We start from the raw sequence: 23,531 nt of genomic DNA on the forward strand, positions 1-23,531 counted from the left end.
ATGGAAATAAATTCGGCTGGCACGCTTATATGTACTATGGAAAGAAAAAGTTGGATGGTTTTTTCCCTCACAATTATATAAGAAATCTACTAAATATTTGGATGAAGTACAAGAAATATGGTGATGAGAGAAAACCACTATGGATAGTGCCAGCAGAAGTAATAAGAATAACAGCTGAGACAGGAGAGGATAAAGGGATGTCATATAATCAATTACTAAAAATACAAAGTGGTAAAATAGAATTGAAAACTGCTGAAGAGTTGAATAATAAATATGATTGGTTTCAAATGCAACAAATAAAAAGTTCGGTGGAAAGCGATGTTAAAATTGAAGGAATAAGACGAGAACAAACAGAAATGGAAAAAGTTCTGCTTGGAGATAATGAAAAATTAATTTTGAAAATCTATAAGTTACTTTTAAAATGGTCTACGGAAGATGAAGTAGTGAAATCTCAAATGATTAAGTGGGCAATTAATGTAAATAAAGAAATACAGATGGACACATGGGAATATTTGTGGAAGAACTCTATGAAACTCTCAACATGTCAGAGTATTAAAGAAAAATGTTTTAAGATGATGTACAGATGGTATATGACTCCTAAAAAGTTGGCAAAGATGAACAATAAGATGCCAGATGTTGGAAATGTAAAAAACATGAAGGTTCTTTCTACCATATGTGGTGGACTTGTGGCAGATGATTCAACAAGATATTTCTAAGATCTTGGGATACGAATTTAACAAAGTTGCAGAGACTTTTCTGTTGGGATTACAAATGGAAAAATTTCCAAAAGAAGATAGAACTTTAATCTGGTACTTGCTCTCAGCTGCTAGGACATTCTGTGCACAGTTGTGGAAGCAAGAAAAAATACCAGAGAAATGGGATTGGATTGTAAAAGTTATGACATGGAGTGAAATGGACAAGTTAACAAGAACCTTAAGAGACTATGATTTAGAAGTATTTAAGATGGAGTGGGAAAAGTTCAGAAGATACATAGAAAAAGAGTGGAAAATAAAAGGACATTGGACAATTTTTGATAATGACTAAGTATAAGAGGGAGGAGGATATTAATTTTGGTTCTTATTAATTAAGGGTACCTTTAATACTAAGATTTTAAGTATATAACACTAGCAGGGGTCAAGTAACGGGGGGAGGGGTGGGTAGAAAGTAATATATGGGATAGATTTAAAAAAGTAATTATTAATGATGTAAGAAATTGAAATTTATTACCATATGTTACTAATAAAATTGTTTGAAACAAAAGAATGTGTGCCATCCGAGGGTTTCCTCAGTTTAGCTTGCACTTTGCTTGACTCCTAATGTGACATTACAAAATGAACTATTCTTTGTTTATCAATTTATTATGTGTCCAGATGAAACATCAGTCATAGAAACTGGGTTTAAGAAGAAATGAATAGCTAATATTTATTAATAGTTAAAATGGCTCTCTGTGGATTTGGAAGTTAATATTCCTCTAATGAATGGGGTAGAGCTGCTACTCTAGTCTATGATGATTTATAATTTTGCTTTTTCTTAAAGGGTTTTTTTTCATAAGGCAGTAGTAGCTAGAAATATATTTAAATAAAAGAGAGGTTTTGTAGAATAATGTATTATCTTTATAGGAACATGGGTACAGAACTAGAAATGCATCAGGTTTGTGTTCTGATTAAGAAGGAAAGAAATAATGGTCTCAGTGTATTGCCCCTTGGATAACCCTAGCATAAGCTTTCAGTTCTTGTCATGATCCTAGGCCTAGTGCAGCCTACGGGCTCCAGAGAAGCCTGTGTAGGAGTGGCTACTGGGCCTACATCTCCCAAGAATCTTTTCTGTTCCTCTGATTGGCTTATAGCAGTTTTGGACGGAAAACTGCCCAAGGAGGGGGATAGGACCTGGTAGGAAAGTATAAAAAGCCAAACTGTAGACATGGTGTGTTCTCTCTGGAAAGTTGCTGGGAGGAAGTTTCTCTCTGGAGAGAAGGCAGCTGGAGGGTTCCCTCACCCAAAGAGGTCAGTCTGCTTGGTATTAGGAAGGGAGGGTCTAGTTAGACATGTCAGGGTTTTTATTTCTTTACACCAACCTTTACTGTTCCTTTATTCACTGTTGCACTAAATGTTTTACTACCCACTTGTTGTTCTAGAGCACTTATAATAAACTTCTTGTTGTTAAACTGCTTGGGTTCTCATGTCTCTTTGATCACGGTTAAAAGGTACTTGCGAATAGGGAAGACATAGGGGTTGGGTGGGTCTCTAGGCCCTCCTAGACAGACCCTTTCCACCAGAGTGGTGGCAGCCAGTAGAAGGCCCTTCCCGGTCCCCTGCTGTGTGACAGTTCTGCTCACCTTCTACCTATAGCTTCTATTTCATTGTATCAGAAGTGCGCGCACACAAAAGCTTATTCCTTAAATAAAATGTTGTTGGTCTTAAAGGTGCCACTGGACTTGAACTTTGTTCTGCTAATTCAGACCAAAAGGGCTACCCACCTAAATCTAAGGAAAAGCTGAAATACCTAGTGGTCCCATTAAGGCAAATGGGAGGAACAGTAAATATTTGTAACCCATATTTTTGTGCAGTTTTATCAACTTTCAAATAATGTTTTCTGGAAGGAAGCAGACACCAACTTATTGCATGGTCTCTTTTTTAAAATGTCCTGTTAGCAAGTAGGTAGAACCTACAGATGACCAGTTCATCACACAGTGCTGTTATATGGGCATTTCATTACTGGTGGCCAAATGGTTAGCTGTCATCTGTTTCCATTGTATGTCACTGAGGCATTAGATTAATAGGAAACAATATTAATAGGAGACAATAGGAAACTACTGAGAGATAAATACAGATGCAAAACCTAAAGAAATCTAAATCCAAAGTACAGGCTAGAAGAGAGACTGGGGAAAAATTTAAAGGAAGATGTAAGATATGTGTAAGAAACTAGAAGCTTCACTTGTTCTTAGGAACAAAATAATTTTAATAGATACAGGAAACATGTTGTTGGAGCTGGTATTGTAAATCAAGAAGAAGGGAATTCCTGTTTATGTGTCTTGGTATCCTAAAATAGCAGTCCCTGAATTTACTGTAGGCTGTTCACTTACACCTTTCGCACAAATCTTTAGTTGAAGTGATCTGAAAAACAATCAGTCTCTAACAAGATCATGAGCTCTTGGCATTGTTATTTCATCCCAAGAAAAAGGTGATCATATATAGCAGGGGTAGCCAAACTTGCTTAATGTTGGAGCCTCATAGAATAAATGTCAGTTGTTTGAGAGCTGCAGGACCTGAATATCAGATGTCTGATAGTCACAAGACAGGAAGGAAAACAAATAGGTGGGGGAGGTGGAAAGAAAGAAAGCAACTTTAAACTTGAAATGCATTTCCAAAACTGCTGACTGGCTTGGAGAAATGAGACAAATGCCTTCTTCAAGCCAGCTGATGAAGTGATGGGGGCTTTGAGAGCCACACAATATGTGTAAATGAGTGACATGTGGCTCCCAAGCCACAGTTTGGCTACCCAATATGTAGTGTCTGTCTGGTGGATGTGGTTCACAATTCGAAAAAGAAATGTAGTAAGCTTTGAATGTTGCAACACTATCAGCAAAGGACTAGTTAAATTGAGTTTCCTTTTGTGTTGATATTAGAGTGATCTCTGAATCTTCATTATGCAAATTAGCACTGTGGGTGTGTGTCAATAACTGAAATCCAGAGGTATAAATCTTCATTGTTACATGAGCGTGCTTATAGATAGTAAGAAAGAATATATTTTCAAAAATTACTACCATTCATTTTTTCTTACATATGCTCAGTTTCTTTCTCCTATCATAGTGCTATTTGCATGTTTCCTCCTCTAGCCATGCTAATCCATGATTTTACCACTTGTTTTGGAGGGGATTACAATTTCATTTTTAATCTCTCAAAAACATCCATGAGAGCCAGTGTCCCTGTGTCATGTTATGGGTCCCTCTCAATGACGCACCTAGAGTGCTGGTGTGGAAGAACTCCGTGCTCCTCTGGTATTTACTTACTAAAATATATCCTGCATTTCCTCATGGCTCAAGGTAGCTTATTTCATGTAGTAAATCACATTGTGAACCTGAACTACAGAAAAACCAGTTGAGTGGGGTGTCTTCTGTGAACTGTTGCTGAACCCAAATCTAAAATCCCTAGGTTGCTTTGAACCTGAAATGGAATCTGATCTTAATTTTTCCTTTTCAGGGTTTTGTTCTGGTTTTTAGGTTTGTAATCAGGTCTGGTTCACAGAAGATAATCTTTCTGGACTGCTTTTTGGGTCAGGGTTGAGTTTTGATTTGACACTGTGATTTCAAGTAATGTCCTTGCTAATCTTGCATTTTTACTGTAGCTTTTTATGGTGATGTTTAGATTCTTTTATTTCCAGCAGTTGTACAAGCACATAATAACTGTGGAGATCAGTGTTTATGACATGAGTGTTCCTACAAGTCACTTCAGAAGTGTTTAAAAAGACAGCTTGGCATTACAAGTATCTCCCCGCACCTCCATATGATTCTTTTCTTTTGTTTTTAGATGTTAGTTGCAAGGGCAACTTGTGTCATTAAAAAAAATGATTGGTGGGAAATGGCACTCAACTTCTGTCCCCAAAGTGTGCTACTTCATTTTCCTTTGTGACAAGATTTATTCATTTAGAGTTTGGTAACGGATTAATGAATAAGCAGCTCGAAGAGTCAATAAACCTTTTTAAAATTAAAAAGACTGATTCAGCCTTTCGTGGAGAGGGTTGCACACCTCCTGAAGGAAAGGTTCATAGCTGAATCCTGGCCTATGACTGGAGTCTCAGAGCTACTCTCTGTAGAAGCAGGAAACCAGCCAGGGAGGCAGTGGGGCCGTTGGATGACCATGGGATCAAAGGATTACTGAAGGAGGATAGGGAAATGGCTGAGAAGCTGAATGCATTTTTTGCCTCTGTCTTCACTGTGGAAGATGAGAAGTGTTTGCCTGCTCCAGAACCACTTACATATATTGGAAGGGGTGTTGAAAGACCTGAGTCAGATTGAGGTGACAAGAGAGGAGGTCCTACAACTGATAAGACGAATTGAAAACTAATACGTCACCAGGTCCGGTTGGCATACATCCAAGAGTTCTGAAAGAACTCAAAGTTGACCTTGTGGATCTTCTGACAAAAATATGTAATCTTTCATTGAAATCTGCCTCCGTTCCTGAGGACTGGAAGGTAGCAAATGTCACCCCAATCTTTAAAAAGGGTTCCAGAGGAGATCCGGGAAACTACAGGCCAGTCAGTCTGACTTCAATACTGGGAAAGTTGGTAGAAACCATTATCAAAGACAGCATGAGTAGGCACATTGATGAACACGAGTTATTGAGGAAGACTCAGCATGGGTTCTGTAAGGAAAGATCTTGCCTCACTAACCTGTTACATTTCTTTGAGGGGGTGAACAAACATGTGGACAAAGGAGATCCGATAGATATTGTTTACATTGACTTCCAGAAAGCTTTTGATAAAGTTCCTCATCAAAGGCTCCTTAGTAAGCTCGAGAGTCATGGAGTAAAAGGACAGGTCCTTTTGTGGATCAAAAACTGGCTAATTAATAGGAAGCAGAGAGTGAGTATAAATGGGCAGTCTTCGCAGTGAAGGACGGTAAGCAGTGGAGTGCCGCAGGGCTCAGTACTGGGTCCCATGCTCTTTAACTTGTTCATAAATGATTTGGAGTTGAGAGTAAGCAGTGAAGTGGCCAAGTTTGCAGATGACACTAAATTGTTCAGGGTGGTGAGAACCAGAGAGGATTGTTAGGAACTCCAAAGGGATCTGTCGAGGCTGGGTGAGTGGGCGTCAATGTGGCAGATGAGGTTCAGTGTGGCCAAGTGCAAAGTAATGCCCAAGAATCCCAGCTACAAATACAAGTTGATGGGGAGTGAACTGGCAGAGACTGACCAAGAGAGGGATCTTGGGGTCATGGTAGATAACTCACTGAATGTCAAGACAGTGTGCGATTGCAATAAAAAAGGCCAACGCCATGCTGGGAATTGAAAACAAATCAGCCAGTATCATAATGCCCTTGTATAAATCGATGGTGCGGTCTCATTTGGAATACTGTGTGCAATTCTGGTCACCACACCTCAAAAAGGATATTATAGCATTGGAAAAAGTTCAGAAAAGGGCAACTAGAATGATTAAAGGTTTGGAACACTTTCTCTATGAAGAAAAGTTAAAACGCTAGGGGCTCTTTAGCTTGGAGAAATGTCGACTGCGGGGTGACATGATAAGAGATTTGCAAGATTATGCATGGGATGGACAAGGTAGAGAAAGAAGTACTTTTCTCCCTTTCTCACAATACAAGAACTTGTATTCGAAGAAATTGCTGAGCAGTCGGGATAAAAGAAGGTACTTCTTCACCCAAAGGGTGATTAACATGTGGAATTCACTGCCACAGGAGGTGGTAGCAGCTACAAGCATAGCCAGCTTCAAGAGGGGGTTAGATAAAAATATGGAGCAGAGGTCCATCAGTGGCTATATATATATATATATATATATATATATATATATATATATATATATATATATATATATATATATATATATATATATATATATATATATATATATATATATATATATATAAATAAAATTTTGGCCACTTTGTGACACTGAGTGTTGGACTGGATGGGCCATTGGCCTGATCCAACATGGCTTCTCTAATGTTCTTATGTTACCTCTGTGGTTAAATCATTTCAAGGAATGGTTACAGTTGTAGTATCAGCTGAAGCTGATAAAAGATGCTATATTCTTTAGCTGATGTTGCAGCAAAGACCATTTGTTGAAATAGATGTTCTAACCAGAGAGATCCATGCTCTCATCCCACCCAGGTTAGATTTACTGTAGCAGGTTCTACACAATGAGTTCTGCCCTTGAAGACTGTCCAGAAGCTTCATTTCCTCTAAAATCTAGCAGTTAAGCTGTTGTCAGGAGCCAGATATATGAATCACATCACCACTGTGCTGGAACGTCTGCACTGTTAGTCCATTTCCAGGCATAATTCAAAGTGCTGCTTCTTAGCTATAAGACTTTAAATCAGGGGTGTCAAACATGCAGCCCCGGGGGTATCTCTGCTACCTATCAGGCCCCCGAGCAACTGGGTGTCATCTGCTTCCTTCTCCCTCTCTCTTGCTTCCTTCTGCATCACAGTTTGTTTTGCCAGGCTTGCTCAATCACACAGGAGCTACAGAGCAAAATCTCGATTTTCTCCATTGGCTGAGGCTCCTTCTTCTCCTGGTCTTCTGGTGAGGGAGGGAAAGAGCCAAAGCTTTCTTTGCCCAGTTCCCTGGGTCCCACGGGAGAAATACAAAGAAAGCACCTTTAACACCAACAAGTGCTAATGTTTTAAACATGTTTTAAGTTTTAAAAAAATCTTTAGTCATGTTTGTCTGTGTCCTTTAAAAAGTTTATATCTCTGCTACCTAATCTTAAATAGATATACACATGTCCTGGCCCGACACAGCCCGTCCTGGCCCGACAAGGTCTCATTTTTGTCAGATCCAGTCCTCCTAACAAATGAGTTTGAAACCTCTGCTTTAAATGGTTTGGGGTTTGGGTTGTTTCCTGATGTACTGTCTAGCTTGCCCCATTCAGATTTGCCTCCCAAACTCAGCTCTCTGTGCCTACACCTACAGAAGGGAGATGGGTGGTGGTTAGAGACCAGGCTTTTTTTGTGGTGGCACCTTGTCTTTGGAATGCTCTTCTTTTTGAGGCTCATGTGGAGCTTGCCTGCCTTAAAGTCCTTAGGTATGAACATTTTTTTTTACTGAGAGGCTTTTATCTTTAGCTGTTTTATGATCTGCTGCTCGCCAGAGGACTGTTCTATTGATATTTTTAGACTGCTCAGTGGTGATTTTATTCCATTTTTTAATGCCCTGAGCTTATTTTTAATATTGATAATTTTATGTTACTTTTATGAATTTCTGGTATTGTTTTTACTTGTGAGCTGTCTCAAGCATTTATTTGGGCAGTTGGCATATAAATTCTAAAAATAAATAAAAAGTACTATTATTGAGATGCTTCTTGTTGTGCTGCCCTACAGGAAAGGGTGCTCTTCATTTATGAGGCCTAGTTTCTTCCAGGCAGGCTTTGAGACTAGTTGGTGAAAGGCAATTCACAATTTATAGTAAGACTGTTGCATTTCGGTGTATAAGGAGATATTGATTACAAGATATAGTCTGTGACATCCAAGTGCTGAATTTAATACAATAGACAATTCTGATTCCCAAATTACAGAGACTTTAAATGTCAGAAGACATGAGTGATGTTGCAGCCTCAGGCAAAGTCTGAATTTGCCTCCATGTGGGATGAATAATTAAATTTTGGGGGGTATAGGAAACATCTGTGCCATATTTCTGTGAATAGTATTTAAATGAGACCCAGTGTGGTGTAGTGACTAGAGTGTTAGGCTTAGACTGAAGTTTGAAATCCCACCTGAACCACAAGCTCACTTGGACCGGTCATACACATTCTCTTGGCCTAATCCGTCTCATAGGGTTGTTGTGAACGCTGGGATAACATCATTGAAGTGCATCACCCTGAGCTCTTTGAAAGGGATAAATGCAATGAATGAACGAACAAATGAATGAATGAAATTTAACTGGATACCTGTAAGTAACTTTAACAGATAAATTGATGAATTCAGGATTCTCAGTCCTGAAAAGAAACTGGTTGTTAATTGGCTGACAAACCTATTGTCACTGCTGCTTTAAGGGAGATGTCACAATCTCAGCCCTCTTCCTCAATCTCTGTCCATAAGAGTAGTTTTCAAGGGCAATAGAGAATGTATGGAGGAAAGGATAGATCAAAAACCGTTTTAGGAAATATAATCAGGTTAATTTTATGCTTTTTTTACAGCCAATAGTAAGTTTTCATAAATCTCTTAAACCTGTGAATGCTGTCTTCACTGTAGAAAAGGTGAGAAGTTATACCATTCTGATTTCAACCTTATGGGAATCTCAGAAATGGTGAATCTCATTGGAAACAAGGGATTTTATTAAGTGTAGGAATCTGACCATCAATTTGACTTCTTTAATCATCAAAGTGGTATGGCATACTATTGTTTATTACTGTTCATTACCATCTACAATACTTTATATTTAGGAATGATGTTTAATGCAAGTTGAAAGGTAAAATTTCAGTCTGCGCTTTGGTCAAACTTAATATCAGCATTCAGAGATCATTCAGCTAATGCAGTATTTGCAACACAGACTCTTAGCTGCAGCATGATTGGGCAAAGCCCACTGTTTTATTTTTAGATGATCCCAAGCTTGCTAGGGGAATACTGTCCTTGTTGCTGTCTGGTTGTGAAAGAGTGCTGATCTTTCTCCCCCCACCCCCAAACTTGGACCCTTTCCTGCTTTATCTCTGTCTTCCAGCTCAGTTTCTGTGCTAGTGTGTATATAACATTTGTGGATCACTTCTGAGCTCAAAGGAGCTTACATAAAGACACCCACTGTTTATTTAAAATTGCTTACTTAAATAACAATTTAGTTTAACAGAAACTTCAACAGTTTGCCAATAAAAACTACATCTTAAATTCTTCATGTTAACACCAAAGGCCATGCAAACTTGCAGTCCTTCTAGAATATCATTAGGGACATGTAACTTCTGACTTTATGAATGATAATTCCACTTTTTTATTGAGGATATATAAAACAGGCAACTACAGCCAGCATGGGGGTTCAGACTGAGAGAGATGGTTTGTAAGATATATTGGGTCCAAGCCAAGGAGAGCTTTACAGTTAAGCACCAGAGGTAAGTCAGGGTCTAGGAACCTACCCATGTGGCATGAGTGCCACCTCCTCTGGAACAGATATAACAGCTCCAGTAGGAGCTTTGGCAGGGGTAGCCAAACTGCTTCTTGGGAGCCACATGTGGCTCTTTCAGACATACTGTGTGGCTCTCAAAGCCCCCACCACCTTGTTGGCTGGCTTGGAGAAGGCATTTCTCTCTTTAAATCATTTCACCAAGCCAGCCAGCAGCTTGGAGAATGTATTTAAAGTTAAAGTTGCTTTCTTTTCACCTCTCCCTCCTTCCTCCCTCTCCCATCTATCTTTCATCTGTCCAACTATCATCTGTCTGTCTGTTTGCCTGCTCACCTGCGCTTAAACATCAGACGTTCATGTCTTATGGCTCTCAAAGACTGGGTGTTTATTCTATGTGACTCTTATGTTAGACAAGTTTGGCTAACTGATTTATATCACCTCTATTCTTGACCTGGATAGCCCAGGCTAGCCTGATCTCATCTGATCATGGAAGCTAAGCAGGTTCAGCCCTGGTTAGTATTTGGATAGGAGACCTCCAAGGAATACCAGGGTCATCATGCAGAGGCAGACAATGGCAAACCACCTCTGAATGTCTCTTGCCTTGTAAACCTCAAGGGGTTGCTATAAGTTAGCTATGACTTGATGGCAACAACAACAACAAATCACCTCTATTATGTCTGATCCATCCAGTTTCTTTAACTCCTCCAACAACCCTTGGCTTCCAGACATTGGTTCAGGTCTGTGGCATTGTTACTGGACACTTAATTACGTATAGAATTGAGTATTCTCATCACACCGCTGGTGCGTAACTCCAGAATTCTTGATGTTCTCTCTCATGGGCGTCACACAGATGTTAAACAGCATTTGTGGTAGGACAGAACCTTGTGGGAGTTCATGAGTCACTTCCTGTGGCGCTGAGCTAGCCTTCCCAATTATAATATTCTGAATTAATCCATGTAGAAAGATCCTACTATTATAATATTCTGAATGAATCCATGTAGAGTAAAAGCCTAGATGCCACAACTCGATGTTTGTCTAAAATCTGCAGTGCCTGATTGCTAAGTTTTCTGACAAATATTTATAATCCACCAGGAACATACAAGACTGTCAGCCACATAGCTAATTCAAAAAAACATAAGTTTATCTGCTACTGCATGTTTAATTAACGACCCTGGTCTATAATTGATAGGTTCATTGGTGGACTGCGGGGTTGTTGTTTTTATAGAAACCAGAGGACCACCATCTTTTCATCACAATGCTTTGCACCTCCAGTGAAGTACTGATGTCCCTAGACAAAAGCCAGCAAAGCTCACTCTTGCTAGATATAAACTGCCATAATAAGCATGGGTATAAGATTCATGTGTTACATTTCAGGTACTTTACTAACTGCATCAATCCAACTGTGACAAATGGCTGACTCCAGCACTTCTGGCATGGTAACTATGTTAGCTTTACTATCCAAGTTGGATCAGATTCAAGCAGTTTCTACAGTGAGGAATTATGAGTTGTTGAAGTCTTATTCTATGATGCGTTTTACTTTAGAGCACATGCCCCGTCAGGAATAACTCTGCTGGATGCAGTGGTAGCACAATAAAAAGATGCCTTTGTTGCCACCATCACATGCTCAGCTTTTCTCCAAACCCATTTCATTTACCCAAGTTCCTCAGTAAACCCAGCAACTCAGACCAGGGAAAAATGGCACTTTTGTCAGTAGCTGCAGAGAGCTGCCAGTTCCAGGAATCAGGGAAGGTATCTGCAGAATGATTTCTAAATTAACTTCATTAATCCTCCAAGGCATTCAGATTTCATGGGCAGACTGCTCTAATTAGCCCTCTTGACAACTGTGGAGCTTCAGCCATGTCCATGTATCTTGATCAGATTATGTCAGTGGTCTCATTTCAGTGTCTCCAGTGATCAGATCACTTAATATGCTGGCCAGCGCAGAGGAACTTCCATGAATGACCCTTTACTTGTCATCTAAAATAAACAGATGCATTGTTATGTGGCCATGAACTTTTGTGTATGCTTGCCTAGGTGGCTGGCCCCAGCATGAAAAATGAAAGTCTTCCTGTGCTACAGATTTGGGAGGCTGCAGCAAAAGATGCAAGATCACCTGCAACAGTTTAACCAGAAAACTTGCTGGGTAGTTAACATATCTACAAGATTCCCATTTGATCCCTAGGTCACAAAACAGGCACACCTTTTGAATGTCAGCTTGGTAACCAATAAAACAACTGTAATCCACTGTTTGATCCTAGAATAGGCCTATTAGGTTTATATTACTTAGTCCTTCCTGGCTGACTGTTACAACTCTGCTTGCTAGGTTTTTCTGTGCAGCCATAGTGGCCGGCAGTAGAGGGCAAGGTCACTTTGGTCTGTGATAATATCTTTCCTGCCAAGCACCCTATTCAACAACGCCCAAATTTTCAAGGCAGATCAGTACACCAAAAGAGTTCATATTTTAGTCTCCTTACCAGTTGGTGAGTTTTGTCTCTGTTAGAGATTCCAAAGATAATGGAACTTAGGAACGTGAACATCCACACCAAAAGCTCCATTATTGGGAGCAGCACAGAAACTGCTGTGGTGACAACCATGCTTCATTATTGTCTTAAGTAATATCTGGTTCCACAAATACAACTGGTCCTTCCCTTTATCTGATATTTTGTGCAGGGCTGGCATCATTTATTTTGAAAGCTAAAGGAGATTAATACAACTTTGGTTAACTTTTAAAGATCTTATAATTTAGGTCCAGGATTTCTAAAGGACCCCTCCACTCATGTCAACTTGCCTGGATGTTGAGGTCCATATAGGGTGATATCCTAGATGACACATTACAGTTCGGTTTAGATTGACTTGGACCAGTGGAAGAACTTTTTCTCTCCACCCCACCCCTCCAGACTGCATTTTAAACTGAAAAGTATGCCTTATTCAGGTATTTTGGACTGGGTTAAAACCCTTTTGTTTTCACATCTTCCGTTTGAATTAAGACAGAGAAGTCTATGGTTTAAGTGTCCAGCTATATAGTCTCTGCTGAATTTTGAGTTGCTGTCTCTCTCTGTGGCTTTGTGAATGTTGTATGGAATGCTGGTGGGGTGAATTTGTATGCTACTTTGTGCACTGGTTTAGTAGAGCAATTAACAAATGAACTAAATTAAAATGAACTAAAAGAATAATATCAGCTGCTGTTTGTGTCAGATACCTGCATTGTGTGGTGAATAATGCTTCTCAGACCTGTATTGCATGATTTATTTCCTGTTGTTTGTTTTACATTGGTACCTGTCCCAGTGAATTGTTACTGCAGTATTTGATATTGATATTCTAGTGCTTAACTATCCATTTTGACTCAATGTTTCTTCAATTTAAACTCGGTGTCTTTGAGTTGCCAACTTTTTCAGTGCACTCTCCCTTGCTGACTTTCAGTTCTGCCTCAGATGATAAGTTAGCATTGGTATTAGGGTTGCTAGGTACTACCTTGCTTTTGACAGGAGGATCCTAGAGCCTTTTCTGAGTTTACATGTGTGTGGCATGAGATGTCACTCAGGAGTGATGTTATCACTTTGCCAATGTTGTACACTGCATTCTAGGTTTTGGACAAAATTCTGTGGGATTTTAGCTACAAAACCATAGTTTGCCCCAAAACCAGAACATCGTGATTACATCACTTCTGAGTGATATCATTGTGTCAGGGATGTAGCACAATGATGTCCCTGTTGGGGGTGGGGTTTGCCCTGCCAGCCAGCTTCAGGGTGCCAGATTGGAGCCCTGCATAGAGAAGTTAAGACTATTGAGAGTATTAATGAACACATTGATTTATTCTAACTTTTCGCACATGGCTAATTGAAGAGTGTAAAAATATAGCAGCAGATCCCCAAGGAATACCAGGGATGTGATGCAGAGGCAGCCAAGGGCAAACCACCCCTGAACATCTCTTTTCCTTGAAAATCCTACAGGATTGCCATAAGCAGGGCTTTTTTTGTAGTAGGAACTCCTTTGCATATTAGGCCACACACCCCTGATGTAGCCAGTCGTCCTAGAGCTTACAGGGCTCTTGGCACAGGGCCTACTGTAAGCTCCAGGAGGATTGGCTACATCAGGTGTGTGGCCTAATATGCAAAGGAGTTCCTGCTACAAAAAAAGCCCTGGCTGTAAGTCAATGGCAACAGCAAAAACAACAATAGCGGACACAGTTCAGAGGGTGTTTTTCCACCTTATCACAAACAGCTATTAGCCATTTGGGGTGTGGAAATACAGAGGTGAAATATAATGTTAAATGTGTGGTTTTAGTTTGATATGCTTCTGATTTTAGCTCAGAAGCCTAACAAGCTGGGAACATACCCAGTTTCCTGGTACTTGGTGCTTCTTCTACATCCTTGTTTTGCTTGTCTTTTCTCTTCCCTGTTCTTTTTGAGCAACTAGCACAGAATGACATATCCTGATATTCCTTTCCTTTTAATGTTGCTTTAGTAGAGTGTTATTGCTAGTAGAATGATATGAAAATGTTTTTGGCATATTTTACATTTGACATATTTGGACCAGTCATAGTGTAATGCTGTTCTGCTCCACTTGGTTAAGTTTGGATGAAAGAGGCTAGAATAGTCTAGGAAAAGAGATGGAAAATGCACTGAAGCATTTTAATTGATAGATTGAAGATGCCATACTTTTCTTCTTGAGATATATATATGTAATTGCAATTCAAGTTTGTTCATAAAAGTAGTTGAGGAGGAAATTTTGGGAAGGTACCTGGAATTTGTCCTATGCAGGGGATATTGTTCCTTTCTTCTGTATAGATGTGGCCAGTCAGAACTAGGTTGTAACAGTAATTTAAATCTTAATTGTAATGTTTCTTTAGGTCTGGTTTAGCCGTATAGTGAGACTAATAGCCCCACACTTCATATTGACAGCCATTATATCAGTATATTAACACAAACTCTGTACCAACTTTTGGCTCTTTTTTTAATCGTACCCTAACACTAAGCACTCTTGCTCAAACCCATGGATTGGATATAAGGCCTTCTTTCTTCTTTTAGCAAGAGTCCTTAGATCAGTTTTTAGGGATCTATGGATCCCAGACTTATTTGGCCTAATTCCCCTTTTTTCAGAAAAAAAAATTACTCAGCGCCCCCCCCCCCCCCCCCGCGGAAATCTACCTTCAAGAAGTGGACTAAAAGATGCAGTAACATATTTGCACACAGGGTAAACAAAGATGTTGTAAAGAAGACACTTTGAAGCTTGAAATTTTAAAATTATTTTATAAAATCAACCATAGTAACATTTGCATACACAGAGAATTTTTGAAATTTCTTTATAATTATTATCGCACCCTCCCTGCAAGTGGGCTCAGTGCAGGTAACAACAATTGAAATATAGTATACAATGCATCCCTTCCATCATAGAGAACAATGCAACAAAACCAATGAAGATAAAATATGCATGTAGCAGTCTGAGTTCAATTCACCAATTAGTTCTGGCTTGCAAAACGTTGTGGTCAGTTAAGTCCTACTTCTCAGTCTTGCTCATCCACTTCTCTTCCAAATAAATTCAGTTCCAACAAACTGGAAGCCCTGCAGTCTCCAACCTGAAAAGATATACACACAGAAAATTAAGATAGCAAAAGATAATATTAAAATAAAAATAGGATATAATGGAGAATTGATCCATGGATACCTGGAGCTCTGGGAGGGCTGTTTTTTGAAGTAGATGCACCAAATGGTCAGCATAGCATCCAGTGCCACTACTCAAAACACCTAGTTTCAAAACATTCGGACCAGGGGGTCAATTCAATTCAATTTGCTTTATTACGGTCCATGACCAAATACACAGTACAGGACCAGGGGGTCCATTTCTATGAGGCCCCAAAGAAGGAGCCCCTGTCCTTCATTGTTTCAAATGGAAGGAAGGCATTTAAACAATGTGCAGTCACTTTAAATGTGATTGCCAGAACTCCCTTCAGTTGTGCTTCTCCCAGCCTTGCTCCTGGCTCCACCCCAAGGTCTCCTGGCTCTACCCCCAAAATCTCCAGATATTTCTTGAGTCAGACTTGGGAACACTACCCCCACATGAATAGTTGGGGAAAGGCCACCTTTGCAATTTCTTTAATTTTGAGATCATTACTTGCCATCAGCAGTGCAGAGATTAGAGTAGTATCTGAAGCAGCAGCTGTTTATCTGTTTATCTCAGTCAGCTCCGTGGGAAGTATGATCAGAGCGTGGAAAACATGAAGTAATGAATGAAGCAGACAGCCAGCAGTGGGCTCCTGGTTCAGGCAATTCAGGAAACCCTTAACTGCTTCCGGAATGACATGAAAGAATAAGGAAGTTTCTTTGAAGAGGCTTCACTACTATGGAAATAGAGAGAGGCTTCTTTGATGTAATGCCAGTTGAACATTGCTTAGTTTTTTTATGACTGTGTCATAGCTCCAGGATTGGGTTGGGAGGGCAGACTAGACTGGTGCCCCATCCACAAGTTGCAGAAACCTCCTGACAAGAAATTGAGTGTTTCATCAACCATGTGTGCAAATGTTTGTCTGCTGCATCATTACCTGGAAAATGACAGTACCCAAATTCTAGGTGTTTGTGTGGGTTGCTATTAGCTTAAGTAAGCCTAGAGACCATGTTCTTAATGGCAAACACTTTTAAAATAGTAAACACTTGTGAACTGTCTATTCCAACTGATAGGAGGCCATCTAGTTTGACAGGTATTTGACAGGAGAAGATCTAGATGGGCCCAGCTAAATTGGTTGTTTTGTACCAATGATTGATTGCACAGTTCTAGCACTTTGACAGCTAGTCAGGGATATAAGTGGATTAGTAAAATATCAAAACTCAAGAAGAGGAGCAGAAGATCAGTGCTGGGGCTAGGGGTTCTGCCGCCTTAGGCATGCCCTTCCCCATGCGTTCCTAAGGAGGGGATATTCTTTGCACACCATCGATGACATAATTGCGTCAGCCAGCAGGCAAGCCAAGAGCCCCGGCGGCGCACACAAATGCTGCTGCACCACCACTTTTCTTCACGGGGCAAACATTGTCTGTGCTTGTCAGAGGCTTCAAAGGAAGCCTCCGAAGAGTGCCCCATTTTACTGCTGCCCACTGGTTTGGGGTTGAAAGCAGCTGGGCAGACAGCACCTTCCCATTGCACTCATCAACTCTGACTAGTGCAATGGAAAGGTGCTGCTGCCCAGACTCTTTCAACCTGAAAGCAGCAGGTAGTGGTAAAATGGGGCTCTCTTTGGAGACTTCCTTGGAAGCCTCCGACAAGCACAGGCAATGTTTGCCCTGCGAAGAAAAGTGGCGGAGCAGCAGTGCCATCCAGGGCTCTCGGCTTGCCTGTTGGCTGGTGAGATCTTGCCACATGGAAAGGGGGAGTAAGGGGGCGCCCAGCAGCGACCCTGGCAGGGTCGGCCCTAGGCAGTTGCCTACCCTTACTACTCCCATGCGCTGCCTCTGCAGAAAACACTCTTGTGTCTGGGGCATTGCAGTTGGCTAAAATCAACAGAAGCAACCACCTGGTAACCAGAGGACTGTAAGAAGCTTGAGGCTCTGAAGAAAACCTTGTGAGGAGAAAGCTGCAGGTTGGAACTCCTCAGAGAAGTTTGTGCAATTGCCTCAGTGCTTCCACTGTCCTAACTTGAACTGATTGCTGAGAGAGAAACTGCAAGCAACCTTGAGAAGCTGCTAGCTGTAGCAAGTATTGGCTAGGATACCTAGTAAGGTTTTTTGGTTCTGTGTTTATTTGTCTGTACACCTCTATTTTTTTATTCTGTCTTGTAAATAAACTGCATCCTTCTTATATTTTAAGTCGAAGGAGTTCTGGTTTTCATTAGTAGTCTAATTGGGTGAATTTGCACTAAGTAGCAGACAAAAGAGAACCCTCTATTTTTGTTAATGGGAATTTTTCTCTAAATTAGAAATTCTAGATATCTCCCAGAAACATGATGTTTTGACACCTACCACCCTCTCCTCTCCTCTCCTCTCCTCTCCTCCCTTTATGCTTCCACTGCCCCCTTATTTTTATTCACTGCCTCCCAATTTCACCCAAGATGACTATGGCCCCCCTGGATCGTTCCAGCACCCCCCAGGGGGCAATATCGCTCACTTTGGGAAACACTGATCTATGGGATTGTTTGTTAACTGAAACAACTGGATGTCCACTTCTTTGTCAGTGTTCAAGAGTAACATGGTCACCTTAGTCCAAGCCTGTCTAGCCATGTCTTGTCTGGAATAATTAAATAGTTGGTATTTAATTTTTTATTTGACTTGGAATGGTGCACTTGAAAAACTTTTTCCTTCCTTGGCAAGTCTTACATTAAAAAAGAATGCATTGGCAAAACTGAATTTCTGGTAATTTAATAGTGAGGGTAGTAAAAATTTAGCTGCTCACAGAATTTTTAAAAAGTGAATAAATGTAGATTATATTAATAAACTGGACTGTTACTTTCATGATTCTGAGTGATGTGTAGCCATTACCTAAAGCACTTCAGCCAGCAGTAGACTAAGGAGCCCCACATTGGTCCACCCTGGAATCTTTGTAATGCCTTTTATGAGGGGAGCAGGCAGGATTTTCATTGCCTCACAACTGTTGCATCCCTTCCCTCTTAATTTGACTGTTGGTTGACCTTTTCGCCTCTCCCTCAAACCACTGTGACACAGATACCTATAGTTTGGGTAAAAAGTAGCTTGCTGCCCTAGTTTAGCTTTTGTACATAAATGTGCCTATTAATTTTGTCTTTAATAATGGATTCCCCCAACTTGCCTGGTATCAACGTTAGACTGACCAGTCTGTAATTTCGTGGATCTCCTGAAAGGTAGGGGTTACATTAGCTACCTTCCAATCTTCGGGAATGGAGGCAGATTTTAGTGATAGATTGCATATTTTTGTCAGGATATCCACAAGTTCACATTTGAGTTCTTTCAGAACTCTTGGATGCGGTTTTTAATTTGTTTATCAGGTGTAGGACCTCCTCTCTCATCACCTCAATCCAACTCAGATCTTTCAGCACCCCTCCAGAAATTGATCATTCTGGAGTGGGCAAGCACCTCCCATCTTCCACAGTGAAGACAGAGGCAAAAAATGCCTTCAGCTTGTCTGCCATTTCCCTATCATCCTTTAGTAATCCTTTTATGCCCCATCCAAGGGCTCCACTTCCTTCCTGGTTGGTTTTCTACTTCTAATATATTTGAATAAATTTTTATCTTTTAAATTTTTATGTTTTTGCAGTATGTTCCTCAGAGTCCATTTCTGCCTGTCTGATCACTGACTTCCACTTTATTTTCCAAAGCCTGTAATCCCGTTTATTTACCTCACTCAGACTAGCCCTCCACTGCTTAAAGGAATCCTTCTTAACTTCTGCTGCTTTCATTACCTTGTTTTTAATTTGTTTTTTTCTTTCCAGAAAACCTTTATTGTTTCCATTACTTTGTTCATGAACCATGCAGGCCTTTTATAATACCTACTTGTACCTTTCCTAAGCTGCGGTATACATCATATTTAAGCTTTCAGTATTGCAGTTTTAAATACTCTCCAAGCTTCCTGAAGGGATTTGATCCTCCTTACTTTTCCTTTCAGTTTCTTCTTCACAAGCCCCCCCTCACTTGAGAGAAGCTACTCCTTCTAAAGCTACACCTCCCCGTCCGACAGTGGAAAATTTAGTAAGAATCCAGCCCATCTTCACTGCATTGCTTCACATTGACTGCATTAACTTCATTGACTACAAGGCAGCATAGCTTTACAGATACACAATTTCAGTAGACTTAAGCACAGCTAACTGCGTTAGGCAATGTATTTTAGATCTGAACATTATAAAACTGGATTTTTAGAATTGTTCTTAGTTTCTGTCGTAGATTGTTTGAGTGGCACTTGAGTTTTCATTTTGACTTCTTCTTCCAGACTTCAGCAGCAGATGCACAACAAAATGAATGATCCAGCTATCAAAAGAATAGCCTCTGATATTATCAAATCACCTGAGGATAAACGAGAGTATCGTGGGCTAGAACTTGCAAATGGAATCAAGGCAATACTTATCAGTGACCCCACTACAGACAAGTCTTCAGCTGCGCTTGATGTACACATAGGTAATGACCAGTCATTTTGTATGTTTTAAGTATTTTATCCTACCATTCTCCCACACCCATGTGGGAGTGGGACCCATACCAGATCAAAACACAAGTTAAAACAATAAGACGAACAATGCAGTTCTTAGAAAACACAATAAAGGGGGAGGAGATGGATGACACATCTTACTGCCACCTCCCCTGTAGATTTTGGTGTGGTCATGGAAATGACTCAGAACTCGGTTTACTGATAGTGGTGGTATGGATCAGGTGTGGTCACTAGCCATACTTTACTCTTCTCCCTTCTCAGTACTCTGGTGGACAAGGTAGACAAGAATTTCATTGACAGACTTAAGTGAAAAAGTTTCCGGCTGGTACTGAAGTTATACAGGTCAAACCAGGACAGCAGTCAAATAATCTCTCTGGCGATCTGGGCTTTTTGAAGTATCTGGAAAGGGGTGGAGGTAGATCTGCTTAGCAGATCTTTTCCAGCTGGCCCAGGTTACTGAATTCCTTTCCACAAGCTGTGGACATTAGCTGCATTGTGCATTTCAAGTTATTACTGCAGCAAAGTTAAATGAAAAAATTTCTCTCCCTCCCCCACCCCCAGTATAAAATGTACTGGTATTCAGAAATAGTTTTTAAAGGTTACACAGTTTTCTATATAGTGGACTTAGGCTGTAGCAAGTTCTTACAATGGGTTTATTTTTAAGTTTTAGTTTTACTTAAGAATGGGGGTTAGTCTTCAATCCAATTACCGTATCTGTAATGCACGCTTAAGTCATATTAAGTAAATAACTTGTCAAGGGGGCCTTATGAGGCACTAATGGGCACCATGGCAGACACCAGGAAAGTTGTTAGCAGTTGCCAAGTGTTTTTAAAAAGTGGGTGGGGCTTTTATCTTAGGGGTTACGATTGGCCACTGAAGATCTGATTAGCTGTGCAGATTGAAAGACATTCTATTAAAAAAAGCTCATATGTTGTGCAGTAACCAATTCCATTTGTTTTCCCCATAAGGATCACTATCAGATCCACGTAATATTGCAGGATTAAGTCACTTTTGTGAACATATGCTGTTCTTGGGAACAAAAAAATACCCCAAAGAAAATGAATACAGCCAGTTTCTTAGTGAACATGCAGGGAGTTCAAACGCTTTTACCAGTGGAGAGCACACCAACTATTACTTTGATGTTTCACATGAACATCTGGAAGGTGCACTGGACAGGTAAGCTTTTCTGCAAATAATACGAAGTCATAAGAAACACAGCAGCACTGTTTCATAGTATATTTTGTACATAATATTGAAATCAATAAAGTAGTAGAGACCATGACTGAAATAAGACTTAACATCTTTGTTATACTGGTAAAATGAAAGGTTTTATGAAATAAGTTTCAGCATAAAAATATATTTTCAGTTTCCATATTTTTATTAGTCAGTAGTATAGTGTGTATTAAAAGAATTCATATGTTTAATAGTCTACTGTTTTGCTTATCAAGCTGTAAAAATACTTCTTACATAGAAACTTGTTGCATAAATATATTTATCAGCTGTAGAACCATATAGCTGAAATGGTGTCTTGATACTGTGACCCCTAAAGCATGGGAGTGTCATGAGTTTAGTTGCTCAGACCCTGCAATATCTGGAAAACGCAGAAGCTCTCACATCCGTCACATTGAGACAAGATATTTTGAGAACTTGCTAAGTGCTGTGGATTTGTTGCATGTTAAGCAGAGTTGTTCACATATTTCCTGTGAGAATCTTTGTGTTGCGATGACTTAATCTGAGACCTGAATCCTATAAAATAAAGGCTGCTTGCTTTGCAAGCTAAGCATTTCCTCTCCAACTTGCATGTTGTGTAGTTCATTCCTACAATCAGCTGGTTCTGAAAAGGCTGTTCTTTGCATTGAACAATTTTGTATTTGTATTTTGGTGAAAGAGAGGCATGCTCAAGCTAAAGCTGCAGTTCTTTTAAGAGTACTTAGCATTAAATAAGTCCTACTGAACTTCTAAGTAACTTTGTTTAGGTTTTGGCTGGAAATGATTTACTGAACAATGTCTTGACACTGATTAAGGGTGCAAAAATTTCCAGTTTGTAAGACTTCTCTAACCATTTGGAAATCAGAAGAGCAACTAAAGCCTAGTAGAAGGTTCAATAAAAAGGCTTTTCAGCTTCAAAACTCAGGACAGGACTTGTTGGATCATGGCCGAATACAAAGATCCCTTAATAGATTAAAATTGACTTCTGGGAGAGAATTCAGAAGTCATATCTCTAGAAGGTCTCACAGTATTTGATATTTCACAGACTGTGATCCCTAAATGACATCTACATAGAGTTAGGCATCCCTAGAGCATCCCAAACTGTGATTCATAAGAAACTGCTATACACGTCCCCAAGAAAACACCTACATAGAAATAGACAAGAAGAAGAAGAGCTGGAGTGGTAATCTAGTAGTGTGCACCAACTTGGTGTGTGGTAGCATATAGCCTGCCTTGTTATTCAGAGCAGCTAGTTCAGTCCACTTCCCAGTGCTGAGGCTTAGGGCAATCAAGAGCCTGATATAATTTTGGGCATTCTCCCAGAGCATTCAGAACCAAAGATGAAGGTAGGCAAAGCCCATCTCAGCTGAGCAGCAAAAAGAGATGTGCTCTTCTGCAGTGTTAAATTTGTGTTCTGTTATTTAGCTTTGAAAAACCCTAATTATGTATTCAGTGTGCTGATATGGAAAACATGTACTTTCGTGTAGGTTTGCACAGTTTTTCTTGTGCCCTCTGTTTGATGAAAACTGCAAAGACCGAGAAGTAAATGCGGTTGATTCTGAGCACGAGAAGAACTTAATGAATGATGCCTGGAGACTCTCTCAGCTGCAGAAGGCAACTGGAAACCCCAATCACCCCTTCAGCGTATTTGGAACAGGTGTGTGATAGCAGAGCATGGCTTTCTACTGACCTACCCATGCTGTTTCTTGGATGGGGAGGGAAGAGACTGAACAGATTTATTTCCCCTCCAAACATTTGAAGCATGATGCTTCAGTGCATTGTTTGTATCAAAGAAGGGGGAAAAAAGAACTTGTCAAAATAAGGAATGAAAGGTAATGGGAAATGTGACATTTATTGGATACAGCCTTTACAGGTATGATAATTGCTGCATATGATTCACTTTTAAAGATAACTGAGAATATGTCACATTAATTGAAAGGGGATGACAGCATTTGAAGCTATTCAGTAGAAATGTTAATTTAACCATTATTAAGAGCACGAGCAAAACTGTTTAAATCAATTAAGGCAAGTCAAAGCCATAATTAAGCCCAAATACAGGGATATAACGCTGGATGGCTAGTGAAATTAGAAGCATATTTTTTCAGTTTGGGTAATAACAGTCCAAACATCTGTTCATTTGAACTCATTTCAAGTTTTCCAAGGTTTTTTTCATAGACTTAATTCAGCAGAAGTTGGCTTCCACTTTTCATAGCTAACATATGGATTTGTTATTGTCTCTGAGTAGCTAGAGTGATTATGGCTGCAATCTTATGGCCACTTTACTAGGAATCTGTCTCGCTGAATAATATTAGACTTAACTTCTGAGCAGAACTGTTTAGGATTGTTCTTTATGAAGCAACCATAAGGGAACATGGCTGGGCATCAATTTAAAGCAAACAACAGCCATTTGCGTAGTTACAGGTACTTAGAGCCACTGATGCTGGTGGT

The 23,531-nt window shown here is 40.0% G+C and overlaps 1 protein-coding gene across 5 annotated transcripts in view; it reads left to right on the forward strand.

Moving 5' to 3' along the window:
• The window catches only part of IDE (insulin degrading enzyme), a 102,879-nt gene that overhangs the window by 18,134 nt on the left and 61,214 nt on the right, over positions 1 to 23,531 (forward strand). For all 5 annotated transcript variants that reach the window (XM_060241345.1, XM_060241343.1, XM_060241344.1 and 2 more), the window contains exons 2-4: positions 19,662 to 19,846; positions 20,843 to 21,050; positions 22,571 to 22,740. In XM_060241345.1, the coding sequence (XP_060097328.1) occupies positions 19,675 to 19,846; positions 20,843 to 21,050; positions 22,571 to 22,740 (550 nt within the window). In that variant the 5' untranslated portion in view covers positions 19,662 to 19,674. The remainder of the gene's footprint in view (positions 1 to 19,661; positions 19,847 to 20,842; positions 21,051 to 22,570; positions 22,741 to 23,531) is intronic.

This window comes from Heteronotia binoei, chromosome 6 (assembly GCF_032191835.1).
Source record: "Heteronotia binoei isolate CCM8104 ecotype False Entrance Well chromosome 6, APGP_CSIRO_Hbin_v1, whole genome shotgun sequence".
In the NCBI taxonomy this organism is placed as follows: domain Eukaryota; kingdom Metazoa; phylum Chordata; class Lepidosauria; order Squamata; family Gekkonidae; genus Heteronotia; species Heteronotia binoei.